The 15,726-nt window shown below is 52.1% G+C and overlaps 1 protein-coding gene across 1 annotated transcript in view; it reads right to left on the bottom strand.

The window, feature by feature from the left end:
* Positions 1–1,180: 1,180 nt before the first annotated feature.
* Positions 1,181–15,726, bottom strand: part of Trim62 (tripartite motif containing 62) — a 27,699-nt gene continuing 13,153 nt past the window's right edge. Inside the window, exons 2-5 of the mRNA XM_028759864.1 lie at positions 15,423–15,518; positions 11,572–11,828; positions 9,788–9,903; positions 1,181–3,458 (exon numbers count right to left, since the gene is read on the bottom strand). Coding sequence (XP_028615697.1) covers positions 2,908–3,458; positions 9,788–9,903; positions 11,572–11,828; positions 15,423–15,518 — 1,020 coding nt within the window. The 3' untranslated portion in view covers positions 1,181–2,907. The remainder of the gene's footprint in view (positions 3,459–9,787; positions 9,904–11,571; positions 11,829–15,422; positions 15,519–15,726) is intronic.

The raw sequence follows: 15,726 nt of genomic DNA, 5'->3' as shown, positions 1-15,726 counted from the left end.
TGGTCAGATAAAGTGTAAAATGTACTAGCACTTTACTTACAGGCTGTGCATAGGGGCTCAGAATGAGCTTGAGAAAAATCAATTAGTCCTTCCCTGCAGCCTTTCCTCTTAACTGCGTTGTCATCCTGCCAATCCCAATATCCCCTTCCCTGTATCTCTTACCCCTTCCCTTAGTCTCACTCTGTAGCCCAGGCTTCTGACTCCATGATAGATCTTCCGGACTCTAGCGCCTCCCCTCTCCTTGTCCATGTCCCTCTGCCGAGGGACAATCCAGGGTCTAGTATGGGTTCTTCCCTTTCATCCTGCCTCTACCTTATAAAGACACAGCTAGTGTCTTAGAGGGTCTGATCTAATCTCCCTCACCCTGTGGGTAAGGAGAGGAAGAAATGACACTTTAAGGTAACATGAATCAATGAAAAGCCAGGAGTAGACCCCGAGATTCCTGTTCTTGCCCTGCAGAGCTGTGGAGGACCAGGCAGACTTCCCGTTAACCATGATCACAGCCTGTGTGTTCATGGGCAGGGCCCTGGTGGATTTTGTCCAAGCTGCTTCCCCATCAGTTGGAGGCAGGATGGACTTCCTTCTCCATAGCAGCCTAAGGATTCCCATTTACCTTGCTCCACGCTCTGTACAGCGTGCAGGAGGAAGGTGGACTTCTCACCGGTCAGGGGAGCACAGGAGGCTGAAATATCTATGTCGGTTCAGGCGCAACTGCAGGAGGCAGTGGAGGAAAAGCAGGGCCTCCGTAACTGTACATTTCATAGCTTCCTAGTAAAACATGTGAACTCTGTGCTATTAGCCCCATTCTCTGAGGGGAGTCATCGAGGCCCCACGAGGGTAAGTTGTTTTTCCTAAAGTGAAGCCTGATAGAGCCCAGGCCTCCATAGTTTAACAGACTAGACTCTTGCTGCTGCATATCTGCTTTCCAGCCATTATCCCCTAGACAGAGACGAGGGCTTCCCTGATTGATGTGTGCTGGCCAAGAACTCAGATCTTACTGCTCAGTGTGGGCTGAGGGCTTCTCAGCCTTCACATCCTCTCTCTGGACGTCTCTGGCTCCTGATCTCTATCCAGCGGGGCTGACTTGGGGAACTGGACTGGCCATGCTAATGACTGTCCCCTTCCTGGGGTGGAACAGGTTGCTTTGAGTTCATCGGAATGAATACAACGGACACCTGTGCCCTGTAACTTTAATTTAATACAAACTGATCAGAATGAACAAAAGGGCCATGTTTTAAATAAAAAATACTGCCAGGTGTGGCCTGGTGTCTGGGAGTTGAGAGGGCGAGTAGGGCTCAGGATTTCTCTTGCTCAGGGAGGCCTACCACATGGCCTACCACAGTTGTGAGTGGGAGCCCCTCAAGTTCATCCATTCTGGCTCCCTGGAGACGGGCATGCTCACTGAATCCCAAGTACAGAACTGAGGACCCGGGACAACAAAAGAAGGCTGAGGCTGGGAAGCCATTTTGTCTATATTTCTGATGCTACCTACTCCTTAGGTTGTTGCCTCTGGGAAGGGACAGGCAGAGACAGAGCCATGGAGCAGGATATTTTTAGCAGTCTGCTTCAAAGCCAAGGCCTTGAGGTGGATTCATGGAGTCTCCTGAGTTCTTCACAGTTGGATTCACTGGCAAGGAAATGTGGATGAGCCTGTTCCACCTCCATGCTAACTTTGTGGCTAAAGCTGGAAGAGAAAAACTACATTTCCCAGACTGCTTTGCAGTCAAAGTCTGGGTTCGGACTCAAGTTTCCACAAAAAAAGAATTCCTCTGAAAGATGTAGAACTGGGACCTGAGTTGAGAGGGGATGGGGCAGGCTCAGACAACCACTTGCTGGAATGGATGGTGGCAGTCAGCAGTTTACGGGGCATCTGGAAATTGAAGCCCCGTTCCTGGTCACAAGACACAATCCCTCTAGCTGTTGAGAGTTGTTCCTGGAAACTCAATAAAGGCTCTCCTCCTCCAGCCCTTTCAGTGATCTTGCAAGCCACCGGGGAGCTGATTGCAAATTCTTGTCTGATGAAGTCAACCAAAGTGGTTCTTGTTTGTGTATCCGAATCCTAAGGGAGCCAGATGTCAAGTCCAAGGTGGTACCCAATAACAGCCCTCCTGGGGTTCAGGTCCTGACAGAAAGAACTCCTGCCAGTAGCCTCTCTGTCCATGTAGCAGGTCAGAGGCCAGGTTGATAAAGATTGTAGGACCTCTGACCCCAGAGGCCATTGGGGATTTGGAACATCCATTGGTGCTTTGTCCTGACAGTGTTCTATATTGGCTTCTAGGGTCCTTATTCCTCACCCTGCCCCAGAATCCATGGGCTAGAAGGTAGTGGCATGGTTTGGGCTGCCCGTCCTGTGTGACTTGCAGATAAGTGAGAGAGTAGGAAACTCACAGCTTTTGGCTTGGTGCATGGGTGGCAGGAGAGGGCGACCCTCAAATAATCCTAGAACCAGCTTCTGCCTGGGTCTCCTGAGGACTTGGATCAAGAGTAAAATGGCCCATAAGTCTCCCGGTCGAGGGTGAGTCAATTCTTAGGCCACGAGCATAAGAGGATTCTGTATACCTTTTGGGCTGCTAGCTACTAATCACATCTGATCTGTCATGATGCTAGGTTAGCTGGGCAGGAGGAGGGAGATTCTCTGTCCCTGGGAGAACGGGGATGAGGGGTTGGGTAAGGGCTGCCCTGGGGAGAAGCCATGTCATATCCCATTAGGATTGGAGTTACAGGACATCAAACATGGAGCACAATCTCCAGTCCACAGACAGGGAAGAGGAGGCTGGGGGATGAACAATTGGCCTGAGGTCTCAGGGTGGCCATGGTGGGCCTGAGGAGTCCAGGCCCTCCGTCTGTCAGGCAAGGCTCTTGCTGGTGGTCACAGCCCCAGGAGGCTTTGGTCTCCCTCTGCCCAGACTAGATTCGGACCGTGTTGATCCGCAGCGGCTGGACGTTCTTGCCATTGGCGTGGCTCTGGCCGGGGCTGAAGTAGGAACAGAGCTTGCCAGGGAACTTCTCCCGGAAGGTATAGAGCCAGGACATGTCATCGGCATTGTAGAAGATGAGAAGGCCCTGGTCATAGTCCAGGAAGACACCCACCTTGTCAAGCTTGTCACGGACGTTGAGCCTCGTCCAGGGCTCTGTGCACGCACTGTACTGGTTGCCGTCGTGCATAACAATGCAGTAGAAGCCACGACTAGGCTGGATCTGGATGCTGCCTTTGCGACTGGCAGCCTCATGGGCCAGCCCAATCACCCACTGGGTCTTCTCTGCCACCACCACCTCCCAGTAGTGGACACCGCTGCTGAAGGCTTCAGAGCCCAGCACTGACACCTCCACGTCAAAGCGCTTTGGTGAGTCCTGCAGTGGTTGTGGGTGTAGGTTCCCGTAGGCCACGATGGTGCAGTCATCAGACAGGATCAGGCGCTGGTGGGCAGTGCCTGGGTCCAGGGTCAGGGCAGCTGGCACTAGATGGGAGAGAGAGGAGGAAGGAGAGGTCAGTAGAGAGAGGCTGTAGACCCACTATCCACTATTCCTAGGGAGAGGGTCCTAGTTGATGTTCAGGAGGGTACTAACCTACTGTGTGACCCTGAATATAAGCCTGCCTTCTTGTCTGTTTCTTCTTCCTCTGCAAAATGGAACAGCCTGCCATCTTTGCACTAGGTTGCTGGGGTGTTAACTGATGGTTACATGGTCACTGGATGATTCCCAGTGCAAAGAGCAGAGGAGGTCCAGAATTAAAGGAGTTTCAGAACTGGGAGGGAGTGTGAAGATTAGCCAGATGATACTGCCCCCTAGAGGACAATCTGGAACTGTGCGTCTCTAAGACCGGTGGGATGAAGAGTTACCAAGTGAGCTGGGGTCAGCTTGCCTCAGGAGGGACTGCTCACACCACTGAATTCCAAATGCTCTGCCAGACACTCAAGTGGTCCAGAAATCTTTTTATGATGATCCAAAAGTACAACCTACTTCCGTAGTTATGTATAAAAAAGTGAGACCATTTTTTTTCTTCTATTTTAAAAGACACTGAGGGTTTTGGAACGCAGTGACCAAATCAGGGGAGTCAACATTCTATTGTTACTGTTTAGAACTAAGAGTCATTTGCTCTTTGGGAAAATATGTCTCTAAGGGTGACACCATTGACACAGACAATCTCCAGAATGGTGTTTCAGTTACAATATGTGCACCTGGTTGTGTTGTTATACTTTCTAGTGTAATTTGCATAAGCACCTACATACCGGCCTTCAAAATATTTAAATATGAACTGAGGATGTAGTTCAGTTGGCCAGGTTCTCGCCTGGCATGCACAAAGCTGCAGGTTTGATTTCCAGTACCTCATAAAACTGGGCCCGGTGGTATAGTCCTGTAATTGACGCACTCTGGAGGTGGAGGTAAGAGGACCAGAAATTCAAGGTCATCTTCTATTCCATAGTGAACTCGAGGCCAGGCTGTGCTGCACAAGGTGCTGTCTCCAAGGAAGTCTAGCTACAATCTGCTTCTATTTCCCGTTTATATCATGGTCAGTTGTTACAAACACGTATGTACCTCATTGCACATACACATATATTAAAAAGGGTTATAGGTATGATCTGAGATTTTAAATTTCGTTATTCAAAAAATAGATAAAATGTTTCCAAAGGTTGGAAATCTTTAATCTTACTAAGCTCTTCCCATTTGACAGACAGGAAAATTGAGACCCTCAGGAGCCCTGACTGGTCTTAGGTCAAAAGACGATGGCAGAGCTGGAACTACTCAAGGCCACCTGGCACCTGGCCACAGCCCACCCCTCTTCATTCAGGCCTAACCCCTTTGCTCATGCTGTCCACTCCACCCCCCACCTGCCCTACATCCCCTCTGCCACAGAGATCACCCAAAGAGGCTCTTTCAGAGGCCCATCCTCGGGGAGCCTTCCTGCTGGAGGATTCCTCCCTTAGCCTCTGGAACACCTGGGCTCTCTCTGTGATGCTCTCCTACACGAAGGGGCATGGCACTCTGACCACATTTCTCATGGGCTTTGCACCCGTGGCCAAGGCCTGGGTTGCAGTGACCTAAGCTCCTCCTTGAGAGTTCAGTGGCCAGCATGGAGCCCAGGATGGCCAGGCTTCTGGGCACTCACATGTACTCACCACTGACAGTGTTGAGCCAGTGGTGCAGGTTGGCTCACCTGGTTCTGAGCTGGCCATACCGGCTCAGCAGGTTTGATTTGACAGTCTCCTGAACTCTTGTCAAGACATCAGGTTTATTCCTCCTGCTTACTCTGATAACCCCCTCCAGGAACGGAGGGAACCTGGGTTTGGCAACTTCTCAGCTAGATGAGTCTTTCCAGGCCAGAGAGGAGCAAGAGCGGGAGGAAGTGATGGCCGATGGCTACAGTTCCTCAGACCCAAGGATGTTGCCCAGCTCCTCGGCTCTCTCCTTCTCATTAGAGCAGGGACACGATGGCTCTAGACCAGGACCACTGTTACTCTCCAGTCCACATCCTGCCTCTGCAGGCTACACATACACAGAGAAATAAGATGCCCCAGCGCCTGTGGCTGTCCCACTAGGCAGCCACAGCCGGTCCGGCATCATGTTTCTGGTGCATCTTTAACAGGCTGCTTGTGACGTGTGTGGAGCTTCTTCTATGAGCTGGGTCACGGGTAGTTCACTTCTGCATCTCGCCCTTCCTCAGAGTGCAGAGAGCTGTGTGGAAACCAGGAGCCCTGGGTCTAGAGGGCCCCGTGGGACAGTCCTTTGTCCGGGAACGTGAACGGGGAAGTTAACAGACACACACATGAACTTCTGCCTGTGTTCTGTCAGTCCCTGGGCAGTTGGTCAGAACAAGAAAGCTTCTGCCCTGTGCCGTGTGAAGAACTCCCACAGTAAGAGGAAAGGCTAGAAGGACGTGTGTGTGTGTGTGTGTGTGTGTGTAACTAAATAGATACAGAAGCTGCGTTGTTTACACTACAGGCAGTGGGCTCCATTGGGGTGGAGCAGATGTGTGGGTGCTTAGGGTCCCAGGGAAAACACCAGCAACAGGGAACGCGAGGCTCCCATATCCCAGGTATAAGGAGATCAGTAGTGGGGAGACCCCAAGGGTCAAGGAACGGTCAGGAGAATACTGGCAAGCAGCCTGACTCAGCCTGACTCTTAAGTCTGTGTAGGCCATCGTGGGCCTCTTCTGGAGTCACTGCTGAGTGGGTTGGGCTCCTGGTGATTCTGAGACCAGTGTGACAATGAGGAGCCTGTGGGCAGAGGAAAACCTGACGCCGCCGCTGAGTCCTGAGTATAGGAGGGCAGAAGCATCCATCCTCAGCGCAGGCCCTGATTCTCCAAGGATGGGGCCAGCTCCTTAGGGCTAGGGTTATGGCTGAGCCTGCCATTTTCCCTAGGATAGAGGTGTGGCCTGACTCTGGGTGTCTTTTGCACTCGAGATTGTGAGGCTACAAGAAGCTCTCCCATTTCATCTTAATAGAGGGTCCCATCTCCAGACCTGGAAGGTCTCTCCCTGAAGCTGGCAGAAGCAGTGGCCTTCAGAGGGAGCAGTTAGGGACCTGAGGGGCACCCTGGTGTGACAGCTCCCCTTCCCCCTACTCCTGTTCAGAAGCCTGTACCCTCAGGCGAGTGGTGAGACCCAGTGGAACCAAAGCCTTTCCCCAGGCTTGCTCAGGTCAGAGCTCACCTCTAGCTGTGACATTCTGACATTCTTGATTTATAAACAAAAGGCTGGGCTTGAGGCCTGTCTCCTTTCCAGGTTTGTCCTGAGTCTCTGAAACCTCTTTAAGACCTTGGGTCAAAAGGTACCCAGGAAGGGTGACAGATTTCCAAACTCCATGAGAATGTTTTCTGTTCTTTTTCAACTATCACCCAAGCAGCAGAGAAAGACCGCCCAGGCGCCCAGCCCAGAACACTCTTTGTTCTTCAGTATAGCAGGGGTATGATGGGACAGGAAATACTCCTGGTTTTCGGCCCCCCTTCCCAAGCCAGGCCTTAAAAAAGAACTCTGTTCCCACAGGCTTCCAACTTCCTCAGGCCCTCAGAACTCTAAGCTTCCCTTCATAGTCTCTGCACGGAATAGGCATTGCCCTACAGAGAACACCACAGCAATCCCAGATCACAATGATTGTTGCCCTTTTTCAGAAGGGGAAACTGAGGCTCTCTGAGGTAAGCGGTTTGCTCAGATTCTACTTGGCGTGAAAAGTGAGTTGGAACACGAGCTGAGTCTTCCCATCATGTGGCCCCAGAAAGTCTGACCAGCTTGGGGAACGTGTCCGATGATACATAATAACAAAGAATAAGACTTGCTTACTAAGTTACGGATCATCTTTACAAAGAAACTGGTTCACTCCCTTATCTACCCTGAGCAACAGCTGGGACCATCCCTAAGGTTTAGGTGAGAAAACTGAAGTTCAGCTGAGGGTCAGCTTTGCCTTGGGTCATACAGTGGGGCAGGGAACATTCTGGCATTCAAAAATGATTAAATCCAGATGAGGAGCAGTGGGGGAGAGGCCAGACAGGGCCGGGGAGGCTGAGGAGGGAGTGGAGGTGTCTGGTGTCCTTGGGACAATGGGCTGCCTGGCTTACTGGGAGTCTGCACCAGGGAAGGGGTAATTAGGCTGGCTTGGCAGAGGGGATGGTGGGTGAAGGGCTGGGGGGCTGGAGGTGGTGAGGCAAGGAAGCTCCAGAGTAGGGGACAGGTGTTCGATGGAGCTCTCCAGTGACCCAGTGGGCAGGTTGGGCTGTAAGGGAGGGGTAGGCAGGAAGCCGCAGCTAGGTCCCTGGGGGATAACAGCCCTCCATCTGGACATAAAAGGCTCTGGTGCTCACCCGAGGAGCCGGAGTGACTTCATAGGTCCTGCAGACAAAGGAAGGGGCCTAGCCAACCAGGTCACTGTTGTCTGAAGTCCCAGGGGCATTTACTCAGGGCGAATGCTCAGGTCACACACCTGTCCCCTCAGTCCTTTGGCAGGCAGTGTTGGGGGGGGGGGGGGCTGTGGTCTCAATTGAGGCAATTTGGTTTTCAAAAGAAGTCTTACCATGGCCAGAGACACTTTGGGTTGCTCTAACAGAGGGGAAGGGACAGTGTCATCTCCTGAATATAGGCTGAGGATGTTGCCAGCCTCATGTGAGTAGGACAGCCTCCAGCAAGACCTTCTTGATCAGTGGTACAGAGGGAGGTCTACCCTGCTTGGAGCAATCATTTGCTGTCTTGTGACAGAGGCAAAAAAGGAATACTATCATTTCTGTTACTTAGAGGATGGAACTGGCCTAGAAGAGAAAGGGAAGTATCTAAGGACCTGCAGCAAGGCCCTTTATTCAACACTTACAGAGTACCTACTGTATATGCTAGGCACTCTTCTATAGGTAGACCTGGGTCTAACATCTGTTCTTTTAATTCCTTCAGGAGCAAACATTGTTGCTGGCTGTTAGGGATAAGTTGAATCCAGCCTCTGGGCCCTTAAAGCTCAGAGTCCAGAGAGAGTGAGCCCACACAGGCTGTGACCAGGCATTGTGACCAGGAAACCAAGATGGTGGCGATTCAGAAGAGGTGTTTGAAAGCAAAGCGACAAAGGAGAGTGGGTTCTGTTCATCAAATACTGGTCCCCAGACAAATGAGCAGAGGACAGAGACTTTAACTCGCTCCCAGCCTATAGAAGGCTCAGTACAGCAGAGTGGGATTGTCTTGCAGGGCTTTGATTGATGGGGTGAGGCACCTATGACAGGGATGGAGCAGGCGGCAGCAAGGCAGAAAGCTTCTAGACTACCTACTCGAGGGGTGCCCCATCTCGTGGTTCTTGCCTCTCTCCAGGTGTACTGCTTCACCCGCACACGGCTCTGTTTGAAACTCCCTTAGAGGTGGGGGTGTGGGGGCACACCCCAGGAAAGTAGTTGAGTTTGTTAGAAATTGTTCCCTCCCCCACCCATTGTTAGGTACTGAATTAGGGGCCACCCTCGACCCTAGGACAGCAGGGATGGTGTACTGGATGAGGTCTGAAACCTGCAGGAGAGCCCAGCTCTGTAGGAGAAGCCCCGGCTCTGTAGGAGAAGCCCGGCTTTGTAGGAGAAGCCCCAGCTCTGTAGGAGAAGCCCCGGCTCTGTAGGAGAAGGCCCAGCTCTGTAGGAGAAGGCCCGCTCTGTGATCCAGCATCTATACCCTGCAAGATTGTACTAGGCCCTCTCCATCCCTGCTGGGGCTCAACTGGAGACATCCTGAGGTGACCCATGCTCTCTTTGGAACTTCTGATTAGTCCCTCCTCCTCCTCCTCTCTCTCCCCAAACACTGTTCCCGCCCCTGCTGCCACCATGTTCCAGGCTTCTATGATATGTGCACGTCTCATGTCCAGAGCGCTTATCCTGCTAGACCATCAAGGGCTGGTCACTTGTCTGTCTCTTTTGACTCTCGAAACCGAGGGACATTCACTATAGGATAAAATTATAAATCCATCTAGGTAGATGGACTCTGACTCCTGTGTCAGGACAGAGAACAGCTGTCCCTTCACTTGGAGAACAGGCACAGCAACGGAAAATCTAGGAGGGGTTTTCTGGAGACTCAGGGAGCTCTGCATAGGCTTTGGGGAACAGCAGATGACCCGTCCCCGTTGCTCTAGCTCTGAGCCTCCAGTCCTACACATGTGACATGTGGATGACTGTGGTAAGTATCCCAGAACCCGAGTGGGTCACAGTGACATGAAACATTTAAAGAACAGAACATGAGCCGGCACTCTGCTCACTTCCTGCTTTGCCACCTGTCACACCGGGGCCTACGTGCCAATCCATACTTCTCCCTGTCTCACCAAGAGGACAGGCAGAGTCTCACCTGGGTGGATGTCCTGGAAAAGAGATTTCCAGATGGTGTACTGCAGGGGGCCCGTGTACTTGGAAGTTGGGAAGTCTTCATACGTTAGGTTGGTCTCATGGATCTTCCCCTTGAGTCTGGAAGGACAGCGGGAGAGAAGGCTTTATGAGGTCTGGTACCCACCTCCAGGGTGTGGCCAAGAGTGACATGTCTGTGGGACCAAGATGCAAGTGCAGGCTTCTCCCACTTGTGACCTTTCTGTTACCTTTGGTTTGTTTGCTCCTCTGTAAAACGGGTACTGTACGATCCTTTCTCAGGCTTCTGGCCAAAATCAGGTGCAAAGGGGCTCTGTGCTACACCCTGCCTTTCTAGGACTGCATGGAGTATTGGACAAAAACCGCTTAGCTCAAAGGCTGGCTCAGGGCCAACATCAAACACATGACATTAGTGGTGTTGATCTCCAGCAAGCCAATACTCAGGGAAGCCATGAATGGGAACTTAGAGAAGCCTGGCTTCACCACCAGCCCAAGTAGCCTTGACCAATTGATCTAATCTCTGAGACTCAGATTCTATACTTGTGAAATGAAGATGACAGTATTCTAACTCCCTGCACGAGGCTCAGAAGGTTAGGGTAATAATATCCTGTCTATACAGAATGATACATAGTATCCGTATTATTGTAAATAAGGAGATGGCTCAGTTCCTAAAGTGCCTGCCTTGCAAGCAGGAGGTCCTAAGTTCGATCCCCACCATCCACATTAAAATGAAAACAGGTGTGAGGGTGCACACTTGAAATCTCAGCACTGGGGAAGTAGAGTCAACAGGATTCTCTTGAGGCTTGCTGGCCAGCCAGTCTTAGCCTGCTTGGAGGGTTACAGGCCAGTGAGAGGCCTCACCTCAAGAGAAAAGGTCGGGGCTGAAGAGACACATCAGTGGTTATGAGTGCGTACTGCATCCATACATTGGTGGTACACACACGCACACATGCATACACACAAATAAAATAGAAGTCTAAAAAACAACAACAACAACAAAAAAACCCAAAAATACAACAAGGTAACCGGGTTGTGGTGGTGTGTGGTGTGTAGTGTGTGGTGTTTGGTGTGTGGTGTGTGCCTTTAACCCCAGCACTTGGGAGGCAGAAGCAGACAGATCTCTGAGTTTGAGGCCAGCCTGGGCTACAGAGTGAGTTGTAGACTGGCAGGGCTTCACAGAGAATCTCTGTCTCAAACTCTCCCCATTCTCCCTTATCCCCCCCCAAAAAAACACTCAAGGTAGAGGACACCTGAAGAATGACAGTTGAGTTTGTCCTCTGACTTTTGCACACATGACCATGTACACTCCATCTCCCCCAAAACGAAACAGCATAAACTATAAGTGACACATAATACAAAAGTGTGCTAAACGACTATAGACATCATCAAATATTGCTTATGCTGTTACAATTCAGACAGAACATATACACATATATTGTTCTGAGATAAGATTTTACTATTGCAGCTGGAACTCACTACGCAGCCCAGGCTGGCCTGAAACTTGTGACAAACCTACTGCCTTAACATTGCCAGTGTTGTGATTACAGGTGTCACTCACCACACCTCGATCAGAATACATTATACATACAATAATACCAATATGGAGGCCCTTAAGCCTAGCTCTGATCCATTTATACCAGGTTGCTATAAACAATGCTGATAATGTGATTATGAATTATCTGCTGACACCCCCGTCTCCCTGAGGCCCCTCACTGCCTCTGTTGGGTTGGGAGAGGCACTTGGGGAAGACTTCAGGCAGGTGGCACTTACCTCTCAGACAGAGAGGCCACTCCGGCAAGGAAAGTGTGCCGGTCAGTCTCGGCTAGCCGCTCCTGCAGGATCTGGGCCCCCTCTTGCACCTTTCGCAGTTGCTGGCTGTAACGTTGGACCTTCTGCTCAATATCTGTCAGTGTGCGGGCAGTGTCTGCCTCCAGCTCCTCCAGCATGGCCTTCTGTCGCTCTCTCAGTAGCCGGTGCAGCCGCTCAAAGGCCTCCCCGATGGTAGTCCGCAGGCTCTTGGTAGAGGACTGTGGGATGGGGGAGCAACTGTCATGGGTTATGGGAAAGTCTAGGTGGGACCCAGTGTGAACCTTACTGTGTCCAGTTGCCAGTGAGAGGGGGAAGTCTTGACACAAAGATGGGGGAGGGGAGGCGTGCTGGGCAGGGAACAGCACACAGATAATAAGCCAGGGAATGAGATGGGACCTGCACAGGAGAGAAGGGCTCATTGTTCCAAGAGGGTCCATCAGAAGAGAGATGCAAAGGCACAGCAGGGCCATTGAGGCTGTGACGGGCACGAGTGGATGGTACTGCCCAGATTCTTGGCATGAAGGAAGGAGGGCTGGGAAAGCTAGGTGGGGGATGCCTGCGTGTCCAACCTGGGACTTAGTGGTCTGTCATTTAAACAGCGCATCTATAGGTTCTAACAGATGACAAAGGGGGTCTTGGAGGTCAGGGACCCTCATAAACAGGCACAGGATGGACTTGCCCATCCAGCTCCCCCCAAGACTCTCACTGTAGGAACAAGACCACACTGTCAAGGGAGGTCTGCATGCACCTAGAGACATTCCCTTCCCTTAGGCCTAAGAGGAGGCACAGGAGTGACTGGGTCTCTAGCTTTAGTGGGCTCAACTCCCTGAGCTCGGTGTTTCCCTATCTGTGAGAGGGGTTACAACAGTCACATTGCAGGGGAGTGGTAGAGGTGTTTATCAGCCGGACCTTGGGCAAGCAGAGGGAAAGCTGATGTGGTTTCTAACAGGCATACCCATGGAGAGAGAGCTTCTGATTGGGCTCTTGGGACGAGAGGAGTGTTGGTTGGGGCTGGGGGTGGGCAGGCAGAGGGGGCAGTTTGAGGAACACTGATATTCAGGCAACACAGGATGTAGCCACAATGTGGGGCCTGCCTCTGCAATTTCACTTTGTGGGCCTCTGGCTGGCAGTTCATAGAGTCAGAGACCCCACTGTGCTCAGTTGCCTGGGGCTCTGTGGGAGGCTCCACAAAGGCTCAATTAGGGCCTGTTCTCTCCTGTGGTGGCTGCTGGCCTGCAGGAAGAACAGCTGGCAGTGGGCCAGCCTCCCTGCGCATGCCCACCCAACACGCCAGGAAGACAAAGGAGGAGTAGACTGAGGAGCTGGGGATGGAGACACAGGCTGCCAGAGGCCTCCTGGAGTCTCTCACATAGAGAGGGTGAAGCTGCCCCTTTGGGGAGGATGGGCTCCAGCTCCCTGAATCCTCTGGAGCAGTCTTCCAGGACCTCCAGGTTTCAGGGCTACCCTGGCTGGCTGGCTTCTGCTAACCTGCTTTGCGGCACTATTCACCCAGTGGCTGCTGATGGTCTTCGTTAGTCTCTATTTCTGTGTCTGTGTCTCCCCAAGACCTAGTGAGGGGAGAGTTCCCCCCACCCCAGAGACTGTTTCACTTTCCAGGTGTTAGGCAGGTCAGGACTCTTCTCTGCTGTCTCCTGACAGTATGTCCCTCTAGCCCTTGCACAAGCCCTTCCTAGGTAGGAATGTCATGTTCCCTGTCCCCGTGTGCATCCCCAGGCCTGGTATAGGCTGGAGGTCAGGAGCAGCTGGAGTGATGGAGAGGACAAGGATGGAGGGACATGCTTAAAATTGCATCACAAAGCTGGGGGCAGACTACGTTTCCTTTCTATGAATCCAGCATCCCCAGGACGAGAGAGGACGGATGGAGAGGGAGGATGAGAGGCAGAGAGAGGGCATCAGGAAGCGACGTATCAGAGTGTCAGCCCAGGAGCTCTGTATACAACCATACTGGATCGTCCCAAACTCTTTACAACCTAAAACAAGCTGCAGGGAGGGGCTGGGGTCTCAGGCCTGTCTGTCAGCCTCTTCCACCTGAAATTTCCTCACTGATAAAATTGGGATTACATTTTTCTATTTCCAAAGGTGTTTTATTATCATTGTTACTTTTTAACTCAACTTGCTTACTATAGGACAACTACTTACTATAGGACACCTATATGCTTACTATAGGACAACTACTTACTGTAGGTCAGGCACTGCGCTAGGCCTGGGGAGTCTAGTTCTCATGACTCCTTTCATCTTGGGGGTCCTGGGGATTGAACTTAGGTTGTCATTCAATTCCTTGGTGGGGAAGGCAGTCCAGTTTACCACATTCCCAGACACACACTGGGTCTGGGGCAGCTGTGGCCATTTCAGAAACACTCTGCCAAGAACATGTCATCTCAGAGCCTACCAAGGAAAACACAGTCGGAGGAGGGAGAGCAGACAGGTCCCCAGGCGAGGCCATTGGAGGGCAGGCAGGCGCAGCAGCAAAGCTAGTCAGATACCAGGTGAAATATGGCCTCAAAACCTCCATCAGCATGTCTTATATAAATATACCCGGTCCAGACAGGAAGCCAGGCTGGGGAAAGTGAAGGGGGGTGGGGCCCCCAGCAGCACACAGATGGACAGGAAAGGCGGGCAGGAGGTCAGTGGAGGAGACGGAATGTGGGGGGAGAAGGGGGTGAATAGGGAAGCACAGCCGTAGGGAAGAACAGGCCCATTCAGAGAGGGTTCCCTCTGTGTCTCCTCACGGGAGCAGTGTGGAGTCGCTGGGGAGAGAAACTAAGAGGAGAAACATTGAGGTCACAACCCCGTGGCTATCTCTCATCCCCCTCCCACTGAGGGGGTCCTGCTCAGAGGCCCTCTGGAATGTCCTGAAGAAATATTTTTCATGACCCTTCCAAGACCACGCTGTGGGTTGGTGGCCACAGCTGATTCACAGATGGAGGTTACCAATGGCGTCTCCGGGCCAGGTGACCCCAAGGCTCTGCTTCAGCTGCACTGCCTTTCATCTTGTAGAGCAGGGTCAGTCTAAAGTCATTTCCCAGCGTCCCCCTGTATGTGAAGCTCTCCTTCTAGCCCCGATGCTCTAGATTGAACTGGTCAGAGTCCCCACTGTTCGAACAGGAAGGTCAGGAATATGCTTTACTCGATGTCACAGGGTCAGTGTTAGGCCTGGACATGAGAACCCTGGGGTTTGGGATAAAAGGCTCTTTGCCATCACTGTAGCCAGAGACCACGGAACAGAATTTTCCCCTATGTCTCAGAGTTAGAATCAGGTTCCCCCAACATCTTAAGATAAGGTCTTGCCATGTAGCCCAGGCTGGCCTGAGACTCAACACTCTCCTGGGGTAGCTTTCTTAGTGCTGAGTTACAGGTGTGTCTCATGACACCTGGCTCCAGAGTCCTTATCTCCGTGTTTGAGTCCAAGAGGGGCGATGACATCAGCCATGGCTTGGAGAGGACAAGCCACAGTTGGCTCCTGGGCAGTGAGGGAGGAAATAATACCAGAGAGAAGGGACAGGAAGAACAAAAAGAGACCAAGTAGATCTGCTCAGCCCCTCAGGTCCCTGGTCCCACCAACAACTTCTGTCAAAGTTGAAGAGAAATGGCCTCACTAGGGCATCAACCCGCTCTGTGACACTGGGGGTGGGTCCCACTCACTTTCTCAGAAGCTCCGCTCCTACCCACCCTGCCTCTCTCCCACCACGCTTATGCACCCGGGAGCTAGGTTTCCTCAGAGGCTGGAGGATGCATCCTTCCAGCCCTACCTTACCACTGCCCGCCCCACGCCCACACGGGGCCAGGCTCACCTTGGTCTCTGCCAGCTGCCGCTTGAGGAGCTGCAGTGCCTCCGTGTGCTCCCGCTCGCTGTCCTGAAGGGCCTGAAGCTGCTCCTTCAGCTCTCTCTGAAATACACACAGGGCCTGCATGGGGGAGCAGGCCACACGCAGCCAGGGCAGTCTTCTGTTGACGGCTGGGGCCTATCCTGCCCTTGACCCCCAACCCCAATACTCATCTCTCCTCACAGCTCACCCACCATATCCTCTTGAGTTTCCTAAATCCAAGAGAGAGAGAGAGAGAGAGAGAGAGAGAGAGAGAGAGAGAGAGAGAGAG

The sequence above is a fragment of the Grammomys surdaster genome, unplaced genomic scaffold (genome assembly GCF_004785775.1).
Source record: "Grammomys surdaster isolate TR1022 unplaced genomic scaffold, NIH_TR_1.0 126313, whole genome shotgun sequence".
NCBI lineage: Eukaryota > Metazoa > Chordata > Mammalia > Rodentia > Muridae > Grammomys > Grammomys surdaster.
The sequence above is the reverse complement of the archived record's forward strand: the minus strand, read 5'-3'. Positions and strand labels throughout refer to the sequence as shown.